This window comes from Engraulis encrasicolus, chromosome 5 (assembly GCF_034702125.1).
Source record: "Engraulis encrasicolus isolate BLACKSEA-1 chromosome 5, IST_EnEncr_1.0, whole genome shotgun sequence".
NCBI classification, from domain to species: Eukaryota; Metazoa; Chordata; class Actinopteri; order Clupeiformes; family Engraulidae; genus Engraulis; species Engraulis encrasicolus.
In genome coordinates this window covers 54,066,523-54,087,503 of record NC_085861.1, presented here as the reverse complement: position 1 = coordinate 54,087,503, position 20,981 = coordinate 54,066,523, and the positions used below count along the sequence as shown (strand labels likewise).

At 43.6% G+C, this 20,981-nt stretch overlaps 1 protein-coding gene and 1 long non-coding RNA gene across 2 annotated transcripts; one reads left to right on the top strand and one right to left on the bottom strand.

The window, feature by feature from the left end:
• The first annotated feature begins 2,882 nt into the window (after nt 1–2,882).
• LOC134448680 (uncharacterized) lies at nt 2,883–4,515 on the top strand. Its single transcript, XM_063198342.1, has 2 exons — nt 2,883–4,200; nt 4,301–4,515. The coding sequence occupies exons 1-2, from the start codon at nt 3,075–3,077 to the stop codon at nt 4,459–4,461; spliced, it is 1,287 nt and encodes a 428-aa protein (XP_063054412.1). The 5' UTR covers nt 2,883–3,074; the 3' UTR covers nt 4,462–4,515.
• A 6,721-nt stretch (nt 4,516–11,236) lies between these two features.
• Nucleotides 11,237–14,044, bottom strand: LOC134448679 (uncharacterized). Its single transcript, XR_010034823.1, has 4 exons — nt 13,628–14,044; nt 13,306–13,402; nt 12,832–13,000; nt 11,237–12,609 (listed from the first exon to the last, which is right to left on the bottom strand). It is a non-coding gene; the product is annotated as an uncharacterized LOC134448679 (long non-coding RNA).
• Nucleotides 14,045–20,981: the final 6,937 nt, after the last annotated feature.

Sequence of the window (20,981 nt, the reverse complement as noted above, 5' to 3'; positions counted from 1 at the left end):
GAAGTGTGAAGTGTTGAAGTGATATGGACGCAGGCAGTATGAAAACTAGGCTATAGGCAATAACTAGGTGTGCTATCGTGCAAATTAATTTCTATCGTGGCTATAGTGACCTAAAGGAGGAACTGCAGTTTTATTTTCGCACACAAAAGTTGGCCTGATGTTTCCACTCTATCTCTTCTAGGTCATTTAATAGGCCTAGAGTTCTAATGTGAGTCTCAAGCCGACAAAACGGTTATTGTTTTTTTTTAACCTTCTAAATGAGGCTCCTGCTTGCACGACTTCCGTGGCAGATACCTTATTCTCATGATTCGGGTGCGCAAGAGCGCTTTGTTATAAAAGGGAAGCTCCGGCCAAACATGCAGCTCTGTCTTGTCCACGCTATTCTCGTCTAAGAAAGGGCTCCAATTTGTTTCCAAACTCTCAGATGCGAATGCTATATGGCATAGATTGCATGCTTCCCTACTCATTGCACACGGGATGCATAGTAGGCCTGTGACACACACACACGGGAGAGGTATTCCGTGGAGTTGTGGCCTATTACGGAGGTGCGACTGTGTGGAGCGACCAACTTGGTGGCCGCGCCGGCTCCCGTATTTGGGTAGGACCTAGCCGTCGCCTGTCCTATCGCATAGCTAGATTTTTATTGCACAGGTGCTCAGGCACCGATGCGTTTCGAATCGCGCACAACTCTTTTTTCTTTTTCAAGTGTCACGGTGTTTTCAAGTTGGACACTGCGAGTCGAAGCGAGTTGGTGTGTGGAAAAAAGTAAATAGCAGTGTTGCCTCGGGACCCTCCGTTATGCCATTGTTTTTTTTTTGCCATATTACATTAGACATAATAAGTAACCTAAAAGTCAAGTTCTGTGTGCATCATACCAGAGCTCTATGTCGGCAACGTTGTTGCTTTAACAGTTTGCCTGCAGGATATCGGACCAGCGCAGCAGGGGAAAATAGGCTTCAGTTTGGTGTTCTTATTTCGGACCAGCGCAGCAGGGGAAAATAGGCTTCAGTTTGGTGTTCTTATTTCCTCATAATAGGCCTATCTTAAGTGGTCGACATAGTCCATATTAAATATGCTACATTAAATAGACTACATTAATAGACAGTTGTGTGTGCTTTTACCAATTTCAATGGCACACCGCTCACATGCCATGTGAAAACCCGCTCAAATTATATTTTAAAAATAAATTGCTGCGTGCCAGTAAGCCCTCTCCAGCGCAATCGCCTTGTTGGTGTCGAGACTCATGCATATTCCCTGCTGCAATATAAAAAATAGTCCGTGTGAATGTCATCGTGAAGCAATGATGCGTGGGGAGAAAAAAGTGTCGGAATAGCGGCAGTCGGAATAGCGACATGTCGGAATAGCGGTTGCCCCCCCTTGGTCATTACATTTCCTCATTCCTCTGAAGCTCACACAGAGGGGGTAAAACGAAGAGCTCTGTTAACTCGGCTGTACACATTGTCCGTGTAAACACCTATCAAAGGTGTGGATTCTCCCCTCCCCCAACTGTGCCCAATGCATAGGCCTACTGACTACAGTGGGGGGTTGTCCACACACACACAGACACAGACACACACACACACACACATTGTCCTGGCCCTTACTTACTGTAAATAATGCACAATTTTAGTGCTTGCTGTATTGTGGTGAAAAAGACTAAGAGCTCTTTTCTCTTCACCAGGGGTGAAGGTGCTAAAGGCATTCTCTCAGTTGGGACAACTACGCTCCATTGTCAAAGAAGGTGAGTAACTCTTGCAAATATGTACACCAATTGTTATTAGGAGGCAAACATTGTGGTGGCCTTGGTTAGTGTACTGACCTTGTTAACTTTATGCGTCATGTCTTCCAGGCACGCCTGTCATGGTTTTGACGGCATCTGCAGACATTGCCAACAGAAGATGGGTCACAGAGCTGTTGCATACGGAGAGTGCCGTTGGAGTGACGGTGAGCCCAAACAGAGGGAACATTAGGCTTGGGCTGAAGCGAATTGACAGTCATGACCTGCACTGCATGGACTGGGTGGTGACAGAGGTCAGGGAGAAAGGACTTTCAATGTCTCCCATCATCATTTACTGCAGATCCCTGATGGCAGTAGGAAGAGTCTTCTGCCGTCTCAAAGCTGAACTTGGGGAAGACGCGTGGGTAAACCGGGACCCTGAACGAAGGGCTGAAAACATGCTCATAGGGATGTTCCACAGCAAGACACTGCCACAATATAAACAGAGAGTACTTGCATCCTTCACTGGTGAGGGCAGCTGCAGGGTCGTTGTGGCTACCACTGCACTGGGGATGGGCCTTAATTTCCCCAATGTCTCTCATGTTATTTTGTACGGGACACCAGAGGATGCGGAAACAATAGTGCAACAGGCTGGCCGGGCTGGGAGAAATGGATTACCCTCCCATGCCGTTTTGTATGCCATCAAAGGTTCCTCAAGGGTTGACAAGACTGTTAAAGCTGTCATTCATGCAGGAACCCAGGGATGTTTCAGAAAAGCTCTCTATCGCAACTTTGAAAAGCAGACCACAGACATTGAGCCAGGTCATCTGTGTTGCACATACTGCCACTCTACCTGTACATGTTCATCTGGTTTGTGTGTTGAGCCTGTTCCCAAACATGAATGTGTAGAGCCTGAGGCGTGTGCAAACCCACTGAAGTCTAGAGAGGTGTCTGAGGACGACAGGGGTGTGAGCCGTGCCTGCTTACAGCAGTACATGTGCAGTTTAACACCAGACAAGCCACTTGTTACCAACAGGACTTTCTACACAGGGTTTGGACCAGAGCGTATTGAAGCAGCAGTGGAGCATAGTCCATACATCTTTGTTATTATACGGCACTCTAGAATGGTGCAAGAGCTCCCATTCACTTTCAATGGGAGGCCCCAACGTTCGATGGTCACTACTTTTCTGTAATGCCCAACTAATAATACCCGCTGCCAATGGCAACGAGTTTGTCACTTGGATTCACGTGAATTGTATCACTCCGCAAGTAGTTCGGCAACTTCGAATGTAAATATTCTGCAACGGCTATTTTTTTCTGTTTAGTCCTACTATTTGGCGACACCTCTCGGCCAACAATGGAGTTTCCAATTAATTTTAACATTTATGGAGAATATGAAAATGCTCAGCGCTGGTGGGAAGCGCAATTCTTGACACCACCAAAACCCAAACGACACCAGGATCTGACGGAGGAGGAATTGGAGCAAATAGAAGAAAATCGCCATGAGATAAACACCAAAAGGAGCACGGCATGGACCATCAAAGTTTTCAAGGAATTTCTATTGGAAAAAAACATAAGAACCGAATTAGACGAATTCGATGAAGGAGCTCTCGACAAAGTGTTAAGATTGTTTTATGCTTCTGTAAGAAACGCGCAAGGCAAAAAGTACTCCGTGGCCAGCTATGCTGCTCTCCGTGGAGGCATCAGCAGGTACTACAGCAAGTTTAACATCTACCACAACACGGCATTTAAGAGCAGTAATAACGTTTTCAAATCGGTCCTGAAAGATCTACGCAAAAGTGGAAAAGACTGTAGCCAACACCACCAGGCCATTTCACCAGCAGACCTCCAGCGCATCAAAGACTCGCCGGCCCTCTCGACCTCCACTGCCACCGGACTGGTGAGGAGGGTGTGGTTCAACACGCAGTTACACCTCGCCAGGAGAGGAAGAGAAGGGAACAGAGAGCTCACACCCGCCTCTTTCGAGTTAAAAAAAGATGAAAACGGCAACGAGTACATCACCCTCGCCCACAATGCTGAGACAAAGAACCACAAAGACCCCAGAGATCCATGTCAACAGGTGTACCGGGGATGCATATACTCGGAGCCAGGCAACCCCAACTGCCCTGTACAGACATTCAAAAAGTATCTGTCGCTGTGCCCATCTGACGCGACAGCATTGTATCTCCATCCAATCAAGCAAGATCAGGCCATTCTGGACCAAAAAACCATTTGGTTCTCTAGGGAACCGATGGGAAAGAACTACCTTGGCAGCATGATGGCCAATATCAGCCAGGTCTGTGGGCTTTCAAGGCGTTACACAAACCACAGCCTGCGTAGTACCGCCGTCCAAATGCTATCATCGGCTGGACTGGAGACCAGGGAAATCATGACCGTCACCGGCCACAGATGTGAGACCAGCCTAAAAAGCTACTGGGCTCCAAGCACCACCGACAGGCAGAGATGGAGCCACATCCTATCAGGTTAGTAAAAGTCTTGCTTAATTTGTTTTCAGTGGGGACTCGTTTGTTTATTTCGCAGAACTCCAGGGTCGAGTCTAATTGTGTGCGCCTTTGCTTGCAGGTGCAGGCCCTTCTAACACACCAGGACCTGTGGTCAAACAGGGAGGAGGAGGAGGAGGAGGAGGAGGAGAAATAAACCAGGACCTCTCCGCGGACGCCGGACCATTCTTCCTTTCGAACTGCACGTTCAATGGCAACGTGCAGTTTAACATCCATAAATAGAGAGAGACAGGACAGCGCAACAATGTTTCGTCGGCGGAGACTGAAGCGCTACAAAGTAGCCAGTCCAAGCATTGGAGTGTTGCTTAGGAACGAACGTTCCGAGGACTACTTTTCGCAGCTGCATTCAGGCTGCATTCGTTTAATAAACCCTTATTTTTTTTCGAAAAAAATGTTTATTTAGTGGCTCTTTTCTCATTTCGGCAGTATAATAAGCCGTATAATAAGCGGGATAACGCTCCAGGCCTTTTTATTAGAATACCATGAAAAAGTTTATTTATTTCCATAATTCCATCAATAATGTTAAACTGTCATGGATTGTAGATTCATGGCCCAGTTTTTTAACTATTCCAATCATTATTTTTTTTCTTTTTATATACGTTGGCCTTCCAGCTAAAAAAAACCCATGAATTGGGGAATTCGCATTATTAGAATATTGTTATAAAATCACTTTTTTTTTTCATCAAAATTCGGGTCACATTAAATCAGTTGAAATTTGGTACTTTCTACATAACATGCAATGGTCAATACTTGGTTAGGACATTCTCTGACTTCAATGTTAAACGCATCATGGCCATTATGAAGACAATGGCAAAAACAGTGCATGGGAGTTATGGAAGCCCAGATATCCTTGATGCTTTGCTGTCAGCTGTTCTTGTTTGTTGACCTGGTGCCCCACACTTCCCTCTTCAATACACCCAAAGATTGCCATGCCACGTTTTGGTGTTAACCCACCAGTTTAATTCTAACTCAACATAAATAAAACCCCATTCATTTTCAATGGAGTTTCATTTATGTTTATTTAGAATTGAACTGGTGACTTGCTCACCCTTTCTGCAGTGTTTTCGGTGAGGTTGGGACCACTGCGTTTTTAAAACGACTTAAGAAAGCCGTTCAAATACTCCATGTGTAAATCTAAGGAGATGTTCCTCCCTAATCCCCCTTTCCCATTCCAGAACCGGTTCCATTTCAGGCTGTGGGCTAAGCGAGGCGACAGGGTGAAATTCACCTGCAATGTTAAGAGCAGTGTGCTGTAGGCATACTGCGTATGCCCATAGGCCTTGTAAAGCAGTAAGGCTACAGTATAGAGTCGCATCAGCCTCTCTCCATCTCCCTCCTTGACTGCATCCTGCATAGTGGCCAAAAAGAACCCAAAACACAGCCTGGCTTCAGTGTGTTCTTTTTTGTGGTCTGCTATTTCTGCTCTGTCAGCATCTGCAATCAATTCGGGTGACACAGTTAAACCATGGTCTTTCTTCTCGTGATTCTCCCTGGCCTTTGGGTACTTGTATTCTCTGTTGCACCTTGTGGCCCGGCATCTGACCTTATTCGGTGTGGGTTGTGTGGGATGTTCACCGGCTGGGTCGGTGACACCACTCACTAGATCTGTAATGTACTGGAAAGTCAGATGTTTGTCCACCACTTCGCCCACAACCAAATGTAGCCAGTTCCTTTTGTCCTCTTCAGAGCTTGTCATTATGTGGTCAGGTACAAGGCCATCTGGGACATCTGCTGACACATTAAAAAAAGATAGACAGTGCAACAGGTGCAGTATGGTTAGCTGTAATCTTTAAAATTAATCTAAATGTGTGCATTCTCATGGCATCAGCTTTAACTGGGGCTATACACGACCGCGAGTTTGGCTATATCAAGCGCACAACCGCGAGGTGTATTACCCTCTGACATGAGTCGCAAATGCGCGATCAGAACACAAACATTCGGCGAGAGTAGATATTGACAGTTTCAGTTTGACAATCTTCAAAATGTATATCACACGGACGGAATGTTTTGCAATAATGGCACAGGCAAGATTTCTGGAACAGGACTGTTGTTTGTGTTCCATGCAATGCGTGAGGAAATGTAGCCTAGGCTATGTCGGGCTGGTACACAATAATGTCTGCTTCACTTCAAACAATAACGTCTCTCTAGTCTAACACTTATGAAAAAGCACTAAAACAACACCTACCACGACAGAGAGATTAATGTTTACAGCATGCAAACACTGTTCATATTTAGTAGGTCTGCTGAGCAACAGGTGGAGAGGTGAAGCAACTGGAGGGCAGTCTGAAAGCGTCTGTCAATCGAACGCTATGGTGACGCGCATCTCCAAACCCCAAATCCATACTTTGAGAATAAATTAACGTGCGATATTTTCTTTCTTGCGCGATAAGAGTCTCACATTATCGCAGCACGTTAACGCCGATAACGGCCCACCACTAATATTATGCCATTATACCATTAATATAATGTAAAAACAATGGTGTAAAGAGGAAGACAACAGCAAGACAATACAGTAGTAGACCTCCTGTTTTGTAAAGCCTTTGGTTGGTTTGTCAGTGCAGAGTGTTCTGGTGATGTTAGGACTACCTGCTACAACTCGTGCAAATAGGCTACCAACCCATTAAACAGCCGTTGTTTTCCGTACTGCTGTGTGAACACCAATGTCGTTGACCACTACCTATACAAATGCAGCAGGAAAAAGAGTAAAATACGACTAATTGTAATGCCCCATTCGGACGGGACGACTTTTATTACCCCGGTAACTCTGCATGATGAGAATGTCTGAGTTCTGTGCGAATGGGCCATGTCCGTGATTTGTGAAGTATAATTCCGCCGCGAATCAGGCCTACCTATATTTTGGCAAAACACAGACATCCTGGGGTAGGCTAATTCCACATAGGCGCGCCATCTGCACCCCCTTTACTCAAGTCTGAATTGAGAAAATGAACTTTTCTCGGAGCGCATTCGGACGGGATGAGGAATCACGGAGGTCCGGGGCAGGCTAATTGCGAATTACCCGGGCAGGGTAATATTTATCCGATGCGAATGGGGCTGTCATCTTCTATCACCATAGTATGAGGTAGCCAGGTAGCCTATCATCGATGCTCACCTGCACAAGAGCCATGACCCAATGGTGGTGCGCTTTCTCCTATGCTCCACCAGGACAGCGTTAGGATCCCACTTCTGACACCAACCTATACGACTACTGTGGTGCCCCACTCATGCCCTCCATCGCCCGCGCCATCCGGCCTAGCACAGAAAGAAGGGCTTGATCGAAGATAGAGTTTTCAGTCATCTCCACCCTTAAGGACGCCTCCTCCTGCCTTGCCTCCTCCATCATCAGCATGACGTGGCGTTCCCGCTGCGCCTCTCGCTGGGCCTCAATGTGATCTCGATGGGCCTCTTCGGATGCTTGTATGTCACGAAAGACATTCTCCTGCTCCTGAGACAGGCCCTTCTCCTGTTTCCTACAATGAAACATAAATAGGCTACTATGTGATTTACATGGAACCTTTCATTACATTTTCTGTTTAGGTTGGTACACATTTGTGTAACTGATTGATTGATGGTCTTTATTGTCCCCAAAGGGGATTTTTTTTTCACCACCATCAAAACTTGTGTAGTGAACAAAGTACAATAAGTACAGCATTAGCCTTAGAGGTGTGTCGTTCATGAACGAGCCGGTTCTTTTGAACGGCTACCTGAAGTGAACGATGGGAACCGGGTCACAGCTGGGGGAGCCACTCGACCGTTTTTTTCTTTCATTTTTCATTCATTTTAAGCACGTGACCTCGACCAGAGTAATTAAATTTGGGAAAAAACACAATTTTTTACCTCAAAGAGAGGCAAAAACGGTTTTTAGAAGCAGGAGAATAATCAGTTGTGGTTTGGACAAAATTACCTTGAGATGGAGTCAAAATATTACATTCTTATCACTGAATACATAATTTTAAAAAGAGACAGTTTTTTGAACGGCTCTTTGAAAGGAACGAGCCACTAAGATCCGGATCCCGTCAAAGAGCCATAAATCCCATCTCTAATTAGCCTACAGTGAGTGAGGCGAGAATATCATTCCTATGCCTCCAAATTACAAAATAATAACATTGACACATGAGTCCAAAACCTCGGCTCAAGGAAGGCTCAAAATCTGACTGAATTTTGTCTTTGTGAGCCAATATATTGATGCATAACCTTTACTAAATGTAGCCTATTTTATTTTGGAGTCAACAAACCCTGTGATTTGATGATTTGATATGACAAAATGTAGCAAATCAATTGATCACCATTGGACGCTTTTACACGCCTCAATTTGAGCAGGGGCGTTGAATATAACCAAAGGTTCAAAGTGACGAATACATTAGTGGTATTAACAGTAATCGATTCAGCAACAATGCATCTCTCTCTCTCTCTCTCTCTCTCTCTCTCTCTCTCTCTCTCTCTCTCTCTCTCTCACTCTCGGAACGGAGAATCATTAGGCTATTGCGCTATCTGAAATTAGAATCCAGTAGCCTATGTAGGCCCAATGCATACACCTTCGTTCTCGCAGGAGAACGAGCTTCTCGTGGTCATGGATTTATCGCAAGAGAACCACGCGGTGAACCGATCATAAACGAGCATTATGGGGTCGCTGGACCACTGCACTAAAGGAGCGTAGCGTTGCCTAAGCCCAACAACGCCTAAAACAAATAGCGAAATAGTGCATTGGGCAAGGTCGCTGACCATGGTGCTGAAATTACCCGATGTTGGTTATGTTAAAAAAAAAAACCGATTCTTCGCCTCAGGATAGGCTTTAGGCTACGGGGCAACTGAGAGCTCAGACAATACCCTCGGATTCCGCCCTCGCACCTCCTCGGTTCTGGACCTAGCAAACCAGCAACAACGTCGGCAACACAGAATTACTGTTTACATGAGACCTTTAATTCTGAATTAACTGACTTTAAATCTGAATTCATCTCAATTCTGTTTTGAAAACATCATGTTCGGCATTAAATGAAAGATCAAAGGAAAATCGATGGATGTAGCCTAGCCTAGGCCCCTACTTAATTCTGAATGACTAGTTAGGCTAATAAGCCTACCGTCATGTGGTCTAAACGTAGCCAGTGTAGGCTACCTCCAAGGAATAGGGCCTAATATTAACATCAAAAGTAGAAGTAGCCTACAAGTGACAAAATCTACAGTAGGGGTGGACTGTGTTGCTGCAGGAATAAAATCAAAACCCATCACTTGATCACCTGTTTTTTTGTTTTATTTTTTTATTTTTAATTTATTTAGCCTACAAACGGTGTAGGCCTAGCCTACGGGCCTATTGGGTAGGCCTACTTTGTGTGGTTAACTGGAACCGTGCGCTGAGTAGATTAGATCTAGGCTACTTACCAGTCTGACGGGGCAAGAAGGGTGACATCGGTGTTGTTGGTGCTGTTGCTGACTCAGACACCGAAGGCAGCGAGTGATCTATGTCTGAGGCTGCCACATCGGGTGTGGCAGAATCCGAGTCTGTAGGGGAGGGAAACGTGTGACAGTGACCATAGGCTCGTAGCCTAAAGGTGACTACTCAGAATAACAGAAAAGTGACTTAACTTCCAATATGGACATTAGCAATGCCGCTGAATCCAGGGAGCTACTTTTGCTCCCCGGACGGTGGCCGTAGATGGCATCCATCTCCCTGCCCCAGTTCGACTGTTGTTGTCTTTTACCTGTCTATATTCGGTCTTCATTTTTTTTAGCTTGTCGCGACACTGGGCAATAGTCGAGAAGGGTCCAGCTGCAGTAAAACAGTTCCACCCTTAATGCAAGCACGCCCATGGGCGTTCCCGGCATTTGCCGTATTGGCCAATCGTGAAGGGATACTGCATGATGTCATTTTCAAGGCCATTTCCGGATGAAGGCTCCATGTTTTCAAAGATATCCCGTGCAAATTGTTATCTTCCAGAGAAACGTTTCACTGAACATTCCACTGACATAATATTCTCAACAATTTATGTAAGAAAGTGAGATAAATCACACGTTTTCTAATCCCAATATGTATTTTGCTTTGTCTTCCCGTACCTCGGACATTGTAGCCTACTGTTTAGGACTCGTGTCGCTATGCACACATTTGTCATAACGTCATCAGGTCGCCAAAATGCTTTGATTTCAACACGACAACGTTGACACATTTACAGTAAATACTGTATATATTGCCTAAATATATACTGTCAATGCGTTGGCATTACCTTACCTAGCTGTGTGTATCGAGGTCACTGTTAACACTGGGTAGGCTATATGATTAAACCACAGATTTTTTTAAGGGCTGTGATTAAACATCCTTTCCAGGATATTAACACACCCTGACAAATAATAATAATTGGATGTGACGTCATCGGTCGAATGCTCCATTCATTTCAACGGGGCTCCCCAACGTTCGCACGTCTGTTACTTTTCGATAACGGACGGGTTGGTCTATAACAGACCGCTGTCAATGGCAACAAGACTTTTCACTGCTAAAGCGACTTTTCAACAACACTCTAATCAGCTTCTGTGATAGACAACACCTGTTGTCCTGGCTACCTGTTGCCTAGCGGTGTTCCACAACGGCACTGTTTTGTTTTGCGCAGCAACAATCTTAACATTAAATAGGCCTAAAGAAATGTCCCCGCCATGTGTGAATCATTTAAGTATATCCATATAATAAGCGGGTTAACTTTCGGCGAGTCGGTCGCTTTGTGGAATAGCAGCACTTCAGAGAGAACAAGACCCCTCCGCTCCGCGTCGGGGTCTAAAGATTCTCTCTGTCGTGCTGCTATTCCACGGTAGCGACCTTCTCGCCGAACGTTAACCCTTACTTAAAAAAACCTTTTAGGCGAGGTTGTTCACTTGGTAAGACATGATATAGGCTACTTAGAAAAGTTGTACGATGTACATCAGCAACACATTCCCGACTTTTTGAAGTAGTGTCACCTCACCAGTTATGTGGCCAGCTTGAAAAGAGCAGATATTAATGAAAAAATACATGAAATAGTATTTGAAATAGCAATAGGCTATTTGTTTGTTTTATTGGAGAAAAACGATTTCTTCATTACCATAGGCCTACCATACTCCATGTCTGTCTATGATTTAGGAGTGACCACACCATTGAAGCTTACACTTTATCCAGGAGAGGTTCCAGATTGGCCTGTCTTAATTCAAAGGCCATCAGAAAACAGAGAAAACTTTTCCTATCATCATAACCAGTGTTTGTGCATACATAATCAGGGCCGCTGACAGCTTTGGCTTTGCCCAGGACAAAGTCATCTGAAAGGGCCCCCCACTCAATACATAGACTACATACAATGTAATGAGGACCCATTCCTGGACCCCTCGTCTCACTGGGCCCAGGTCAACGGACCCCTTTGTCCCCCCTGTCAGCTTCCCTGCATGTAGGCCACATACATTGCTGAAAGAAGTGAACGAGACAGGAATGAAATGTGAATTTATTTCTGTTTACTTTTACACTATGAAGTGTGAACGGTCACCTCTCCCTCTCCTCATATTCAGAGTGCATAAAACAGCACTCAACTGTGTGGTCTGTTGATAGCCTGTGTAGTACAGTAGATTAGACTCCATTTTTTGACAAAAATCTATGGAGGGTTAACACAAAGTTTGAAATTGTGTTTGACCAGTCTCCAATGTGCATTTAACTAATAACTAAAAATAAGGCATTGGCATTAAATACAGACTGATACATACTATAAATACACTCACACAGACACCCAAACAGTGTGCAATAATAAGATTAACATACTGATGGACAATAAATACACAAACACAGTGGACACACACACACACGGCAGGAGAAGTTCATACAGGTGATGTGAAGATGCTGTATACAAGGTGCAATGAGTAAAGTGTAAGTGGCATGGTGAAAGAAGTGTTCATGGAATATTCTCCCGTGTCCTTGGTTATTCATGTGGTTTTCTTCAGTGCGTTGAGGCTTGTGGAAAGAAGCCGTTTCCCAGTGTGCTTTTGCAGCACCGCATGCTGGGCTAGCGCTTCCCTGATGGTAGTAGGGAGAACAGGTAGGGGTGATCTTATGAGCTTTTCTGCTGTCCTCACCACTCTCTGTACTGCCTTCTAGTCTTCAGCTTGACGGCTGCCATGCCAGACAGAGAGGCTGCTGGTCAGGATGCTCTCAATGGCACCCCTGTAGAAGGTGGTGAGTGCCGTTGTGGGGAGGTCGGCTCTTCTCTCATCCTTCGCAGGAAGTGGAGTAGTGTCTGTGCCTTTTTGAGATGGTGGAGCCATGTGGTGCAGTTGGCAGAGGAGGAGCGGCACAGTGGTTGGTGCTGGGTTGATCAGGTTCAGATCCGAAGTTGCTGGTGTCATCAGCCCTCCCTCTGAAAACTGGCTCTGTGCCTGTCAAAAAAAGGCATGTTAATGTTATGAATGACAATTAAGACAAAAACAACCACCCCCTATCTACCTACAGAAGGACATGACATGAGCACGTGCATATGCTTGTGCACATGCCCCCCCACACACTGCTACTGTCTTAAAGTTTGGTGCACGTGCATGCATGCACGCCTATTCTCCCCCCTTTGCCTCAAGTCAAGTGTGCATTTTAGAGGTTGTCCTCACCTGCACATGTGTGAAGAGCAGGAAGATTGGAGGTTGAGGATGAAGAGGCAAGGCAGGAGGTTCTCCTTGTGAGCGGCCCTGGTCCTGATGCTGATTGCCCATCACCATGCTGTGGTTCATCAAACCCATTACCGGCATATCAATGCTGAACAGGAACGACTGCTTCCATCTGCACGCATGCACACAAACAAACACACACACACACACACACACACACACACACACACACACACACACACGAGAGGGATACATAGAATACACTACATAAAAATCACACCCATCATTTTAATGCAGAACACCAGGCTGAAGAGATACACAGCTTCTGGCCTGTGCAGGGATCACTACAGTGCCAGTGTTTTGTATTATCCTCTATCCACATTTTTTTCAATAAATAAACACAGCACAGAAAGGAATTACTGTATGAAATACTTATTGGTCTAGTGCAGAACAAAACAGATTCAGTGTTTTACTCACCACTGTGTGCAAGTTTCTGTGTTCAGCTCAGGTGGAAGCCTCCATCACAACATGTTGGTACTGACATTAACCATCCTTCAGAAAACTGCCTCTCTGCCTGTCAGAAATAGCAAAATAATGTTAAAACAACAAGGTAGTATCTTAAAGATATCCTTAACCAAAGACAGACAGACACACACTGCCACTGTCTTGGTTCTAGGACACACACACGCCCTTTAAGGGTCACATCACATGTAATGGCCGGGTTCTCACTCACTCACTCACTCCTTTTCTCCTACTTTTGCCTCAGACAATGCAGTGAGTTTTTAAAAATTGGCCTTACCTGCACATGTGTGAAGGACAGGAAGGGAGGTTGAGGATGGAGCTGCCAGTCAGGAGGTCCAGAGCTGTCCTGGTCCATCACCATCATGTGGATCATCAACCCCAACCCCAACTTCTTATATCTGCGTGAACACATTCACAAACACACACACACACACACACACACACACACACACACACACACACACACACACACACACAATAGGCGAGATACAGGTTATATGGCACATTAGGAGGCAGGGGTATTGTTGCACTCTAGATGTTTAGAAATAAGTAGGTGCGTGGACCCAAAAAGTAGAGTTCAATGTGGGAGTACACTAAATAAGACACTGAGGTCAAGTCACTGCTCTCTGATGGCAGCAACCTGAAACATCTGCTCTACTCTGCTCTGAGAAAAATAAATAAATTGACCTTAGTGTCTTATTTAGTGTGTGAACCTGCTCCCACATTGAACTATATGGCACATTTAAAATCAGACCCAATGACAAGTCAAGTCAATGAACCGACCATTACATTAAAATAACAGACTAAACAGTCTTTGGATGATTGAAGAGGCAGGAGAGATGAGGGGCCTCGATCCAGTAGCATTTATTTACTTCCCAATCTGAAACAAGACAGGGCGGACACAATGAGGCACACTGCAAGCAGATTCTTTGGGGTCGAAGCAAACGGCTTTCCCCTTGCCAATCTTCCAGAAGTGAGAGAACACTACAGCAGCTAGACAAGCTACTGTTTACAGTGTAATAGAGAAACCAAGGCACTTAGATCGTATAGTTTACAAAGTTAAAACCAAAAGAAAACACATATATTTTGAGAAGTTCACTAAGAGAAAATATAAAGGTTTATTTTTAGCACTACTACATCAAGTCGGTTTTATTTACAATTTCTTTACATGCACTGGTCAAGAATTGAAATTACGTTTAACACCAGGTTGAACAAATATGACACCTCCGACTTTCAGTGCTATTCTATACATCTTTGCTTCAAAGAAACACAACTGATAGCTCAGATGATGAAACAGACGTGCACAACGCAGCACAGGAAGAAACTACTGTATGTCTGTCCATAACTTATTACTGTACATTATGACAAATACACACACAACATCTGAAACAAACTTACGAAGGGCAGCCTGTTATCTTGCCTTGAAGCTAAAAATCATTAGCCAAAACTGCTAGTTGGTGGGCCGAGGTAAATGTTCGCCCTCCGACTGAAAGTCAACTCGTAAAGTAACCGTTATGTATATTCATGCATTTTATTCGAAATCTTACCGACAGTTGAGTGATCGCTGCAGCGAAATCCATCCAGTCGTTTTAATAAGTCCCGCGCGGCGCTTGTGTTGTCATTTGGCAGCATATTCAGAAACTTGAACAGCCAAAGGGGCGTTACTGTGAGGGCGGTCTAGTAAGGAGGAATGGGCGTAGCGGTATTAGCTGGACAAGACGCAGCTGGACCATATTGCAATAGTCCTCTGGAAGCCGTGGGCTTTCAATTGTTTAACGATATCTCTATAAACAGCTTCATTCCTAGTTGCCCCATCTAGATCTCTCTGCACGTTCTCGTCCGCGACGATGCATAAAAATGTCTGTAATTCAGTGTTGCTCCTCTGTTTTGGTTTACCTTTTGTTTTTCCTGCGCTGGCCATTTTCCACCTTCCTGCATCCGCATGTGTTTGTTACGGTGCCTTTTTGAAGTTCCCGGCGTGAAGACGTAGTGCGCAGTCACGCCTCTGGACCAATCAGTGAGCTGGGTGTCAACATACTGTTTAACTCGCTTCAGCCGGCAACCTGGGTTTTTGATCTCAGTAGTGTGGAGTGGGGCGCAGTCGAAAAGCAAAATGTTGAAGGCTGAGTTGAGCTGTACCGTGAAAAAAACGTGTAGTGGAAACGACCCACAAGATTCTTGATATAGCCTAGGCCTAACTAAACTGAACTAACATGCATCTTTTCATTGGATGATGAAAGGCAGAAGAACCGTGTTATTCATTCAACAGTGTACACTATGATTTGCAAAGATCAGGAATAGCCTATATTAATTCTAGTGATGGGCCGTTATCGGCGTTAACGTGCTGCGATAATGTGAGACTCTTATCGCGCGACAAAGAAAATATCGCACATTTATCTATTCTCAAAATATGGATTTGGGGTTCGGGGATGCACATCACCATAGCGTTTGATTGACAGACGCTTTCAGACAGCCCTCCAGTCGCTTCGCCAGTCGCACAGTCCTGTTCCAGAAATCTTGCCTGTTATAATTGCAAAACATTCCGTGTTATACACATTTTGAAGATTGTCAAACTGAAACTGTCAATATCTACTCTCGCTGAATGTTTGTGTTATGATCGCGCATTTGCGACTCATGTCAGACGGTGATACAGCTCGCGGTGGTTGCGCTTGATAAAGCCAACCTCGCGGTCGTCGCGCTTGACTTTTTTTTTGCAAACTGAATTCATTTGGAGTTGTAACTCCGCTGGCATTCTAACGCAGAGAACAACTGTCAGGTTTAGGCCAAATCGATGTGGGCCAGTGCTTTAGGGTGTAGAACTAGCTCTAGAAATCTAATAGCCTGGCTCTGACTATGCTGTAGCCTACCTGCTGCGCAGCTCCTCCCTCTCTAAAGGAGCCGCTGCCCTTTTTAACAGTCAGTGGCAGATTCATTCTCTTTCTCTCTCTCTCTCTGCCCTTTAGAAATGCTGAATTGTTGAGGTCATTTTGTTTAAATAGTCTAAATGTTAGATTTATCCGTATTTGCCTCTACAATTTATAGCACTGTTCATTTTGAAATGTCAGTATATTATAACTGTAAATGCTTCCTAACATATTCGAAACACTTTTCAAATATTGCAGTGATTTTTTTTCATCACCAAATATTAACCATTTTTTTTTATGATGAGATGCATTTTGGAAAAAAGAGATGAGCTCTGGTTTAATGCGCCATCTTAAGAAACCCCCTAGGTTTTTTTTTTCGTCATTATTTCGCGTGCCTATTCTGAATGAGGCATTTTGATATAGATTAATCTAGATTAATTTCATAATTACAGTGAGATTAATCTAGATTTAAAAAATGTATCTATGCCCACCCCTAGTTAATTCATATTTGCAAAGTAATTATTTTTGTCTATCATCTAGGCCTAATTATGCCATGCATTGGCGGAGGTATGTGCTCTCAGAGCACTTTTCTAGTTATTTCTGCTGTAGTCAATCAAACATTTCATTGTAACCAACATTATTTGGAAATCAAACTGAAACACTGTTGACTACTGCTGCTGTTATTTCCACGTGTTATTTTGTTGTCTACCTCGCGTAAAGCCTAATTTCAAGCTGTCAATCAACCAGAAACGTGGATGTTTTAGCCGGTGTGCGTCTCAAAATCAGGGGTGCAGTCTCCTTCCCGCCGTTTTGGAGAAGGTGTGATTATTCCAATTACGATGATTTTCAGACGCTTGATTTATCAACAGATGCTGGATTTATCAACAGCCACTCTCTCTTACGATGGGATTGGAGAGGTACGCATGTTTAGTAAATCTCATGTGAGCCACGTCGTACGACGAGATCTGCACTCATTTCTGCGATGGTTTCTACGCAAGTTTAATAAATGAGGCTCAATATGTATGACATCATGCACAACACGCTGATCTCTAGAAAACGGGCCAACGTTCCTACATTCATAATACACTTTTGAGGATAAGTGCTAGGTAATCTGCAGCCCTTAAACGTGGGACACACGTTTTGTAAAGTCGCCAGATTCACCAAAAAGTTGCTTAAGCTGCTAGATGAGGTTTTTAGTCGCCAAGGGTGGCAAAAAGACGCTAAATAGTCCATTTGTTACATTAACATGACGTTTTTAATTTCGAATTATATGGTTCCGTCAAGTTTACTTTGATATTTCATTTAATTCCGAATTGTTAAGTCTTTACATGACGTTTTGAAAGTGGAATTAAACTTTATTCAGAATTAGTTAATTCTGAATTCAATGTTTCAGGTAAATGTAGCCATTGTGTGCATGTGTGTGAGAGAAAGATAGTCGACACTCCACCCATCTACATTTTTTTTTAGGAAATCATGATCAGTAATGGTGAATGTCAGCATAGTAAAATCCAGCTTGGTAGAGATTGATACGCTACCATGTTGCCATTTTACATAACGTTTTCAAAGTGTAATTATAATAAGCTGTATTCAGAATCTAAGTCAGTGTATTTCAAATTGAATGTAATGCACACACATTTTGATCAGGTATTAAGACAAAAAAACAACCAAATAAATGTCTACTACAGTTTGTACACTACCGACACCTTTATTGAAAGCAGTATTGAGGTTGCTTAGTGAAAAATAACTCCACACAGCTTAAAGTACAACCCTTTATTAGGTCACCTCACATCATCCATCATCATACTGGCTTAGACCCTCAAGAACAAATGTAACACTACTTTACAGAGATTTGAACATGTGGATATTTAAAAAATAAATAAAAAATAAATACAAATCCTTGGAAAACATGGTCTCAAAATGAAAAGGTAAGAGTATACGGATAATGAAAATATCCTTTGACTGTTTCTCAACCACAAGCAGTACAACTCTCCACTCAAACTAAACCATTACTAAAAAAAAGTTTTTTTTTTTTTTTGCCTGAACTTCCGTATTTTTCATATGATCAACTGGATTCCATGTCATCCCCAGACTCTCTTGACTATGTGGGTACCAGTTGTGTGGCTCTGTGGCAATCCTACCCTGAAAAACAAGCCTTAGAAGAGAATTAGGCCGGTCCTGTTAAACACAATTTTGTGTTGGCACAATTTGCTTTGAATGACTGCAGCTCCCACAATGAAAGAGCTAAAAACTGAATTCAAAGACTGAATGATAATGCAGAGTCCAGGTTTTCAAATGAGCCATATAGCTACATCCAGGGCCAGAGGGACAGGAATTTCAGAGTTGCTAAAAAAAAACTCTTCGCCCCATGTATTTTCCTGTACATAGTGTACAGTACAGTAAAGTACTTTACTGTAAAAACCTTTCTGAAATACTTCCCTAAAGGCATATCCAACCATGTCAGATGACTGTACAACACCTCAAGGGGTAAGCTTTCACCACAATTCACACAATTGTATTGGGAAATGTCATGTATAACTGTAACAACATCCCATTTGACAAACAACTTCTGCTAATATTCACCCCAACCCACCAGCCAGGTACGGAGATGGGAAGAGGAGAAGAGACCGTGTCGTGTGTGTGTGTGTGTGTGTGTGTGTGTGTGTGTGTGTGTGTGTGTGTGTGTGTGTGTGTGTGTGTGTGTGTATTAGTGCCAGGACGGGAAATGGACATCTTCTATAACATATCTGCCCAAAGCAGCATGTTTGAGTGTCAGGTGTGCCAGTCGCCAATCTTTTCTCTTGGACAAGCTTTTGAGGCGTAGTGCCAGGCCGCTATAAGGGCCTGCAACTTTAAAAAAGGGTGGATGGGTGGAATGGTTTTGCAAGGGTTTGAAAAGTTCTTGACACTCTGTTAAAAACACCCAGCATCACCATGTCCAAACACAGGGTCTTCTTGATTATCAACTGAAGGATCTCCGGGTGGAGGACAGGCCTGTTTGTCGATGCCACTGCGGGGCTAGAGAGAGAGACAGAGAGAGACAGAACATGAAATAACACAGAAATGCAAGGTTTGCTTTGTATGTATTTCTGCCTTGGGCAAAGGCTAAATATTAAGATATGTTGTTTTTGGTCCAAGGCCTTGTTGCACTGTAATCACATATGCCATAAGCAAATTGAAGGTCTGTCAGATGAGAGGAGAGGAGGCTACGCTGCATACATGAAGTGAAAGCCACTTCTGCCACAACAATTAGCAAATGTATGAACATGACAAATATAGCTCCAACATAGAGATCCTGGCCATATAATTAGAATATCATGAAAAAGTCCATTTATTTCCATAATTCCAATCAATAATGTTTAACTTGCATGGAGTGTACATGGGATTGCCCACATTGTGAACTATTCCAATCATTCATTTGTTTATTTTTACATATTTTTCATCCTCACCCACTTCATATTATCGACACAGGTAATTAATGTACACCATAGTACTGTGAGAAATGAGTAAACATACCACCATGCTGGACCACCGTTTTAAGGTGACTCTGAAGATGAGTTTCAACTTTCGCGTAGTCACCTTTATATAGAGGGCAAAAGGGGCAGTGGAGCAGTTGGCAGGCTTGGTCCGAGCATTTTGTGGCCTGGGGCTTGTGGCCACTCAATAAAATAGACAGATGGCGCTGTAAAGATTAGAGACATAACATTAAAGAAAATATTACATTTGCCAAGCTCAGTGTAAGTTTGCCTCACCCTCCAACTACTACCTCCTGCCTGCAAAGGTGTAGGCTACTGTGAGATGATACCCCACATGAGTTCGACATAGGCCAAGCACCAAAATACTAAACAAACAAAGCGCTACTGCTACTGATGTAGAGCAACCCAAACCAATGGGATAAGGGTAAACGTGGCAGGACAGAAGGCAGTGGCCCAGTGACGCAGGACAGTGCACAAGACAGTGGTGCACGTGTTACCTTAAGATTTATCACCAAAACGAAACATCTCCAAATCGTATGTCAACATAACAACGCACTGGTCGCCACTTACTACCACCAAAGGAACACTCTATTAGCCTGAAGTTAATTTCTTGTTCAGAAGCAAACATGTGCATGGGCGCATAGCTGTGAACCGAATTAATTTTATGTAACTATGAAATGTGAATTGCGTTGGATGGAAACTCAGTAGCACTACATGCAACTGTGTCCGAAACGGGAAGGCACGGATTAGCTGTCTATTAACCGCAAAGGGCAATAATGCCTCAAACATTTCACAAAGGCTTTAAATAACACGCTAGCTTGCATTGCCTCTGTTTCATTTACTCGCTTGAAATGCTGCCTTGGAGATGAGTCGATGTGTTCCACTAGAGCTATTTAGATAATAAAATAGTACAGATTACGAACAGTAGAGTGGACGAGAGAAGGAACATGACGCTAACGTTATCTGCTAACGTGTAGTCTGCCGCCACCGTTGTTAGAAGCGCTCCAAAAGCTATTGTAACAACGCTAGCATGTTAGCTTTTCAATCGTGTTGTATTTCAATTTCATCTCAAATAACTACGTTCAGGGTTCATACACTTTTTCACCAATTTTTTTCCATGACTTTTCCATGACTTTTCCAAAACCTTTTTCTGAATTTCCAGGACCGAAAAACCAATGACCAATCGCGCGCGGGGGGTGGGGGCGTATTAGGCTATATTACAGGCTATATTACGTAGCCTATATTATAAATATGTAATTACTGTATATATTTATACTATAGACTATGGCATATT

Excerpts from the sequence above, each read along its gene's own strand:
- LOC134448680 (XM_063198342.1), top strand. The coding sequence starts at position 3,075 with ATGGAGTTTCCAATTAATTTTAACATTTATGGAGAATATGAAAATGCT. Across the intron at positions 4,201-4,300 it reads ATGGAGCCACATCCTATCAG|GTGCAGGCCCTTCTAACACA; the intron begins GTTAGTAAAAGT and ends CTTTGCTTGCAG.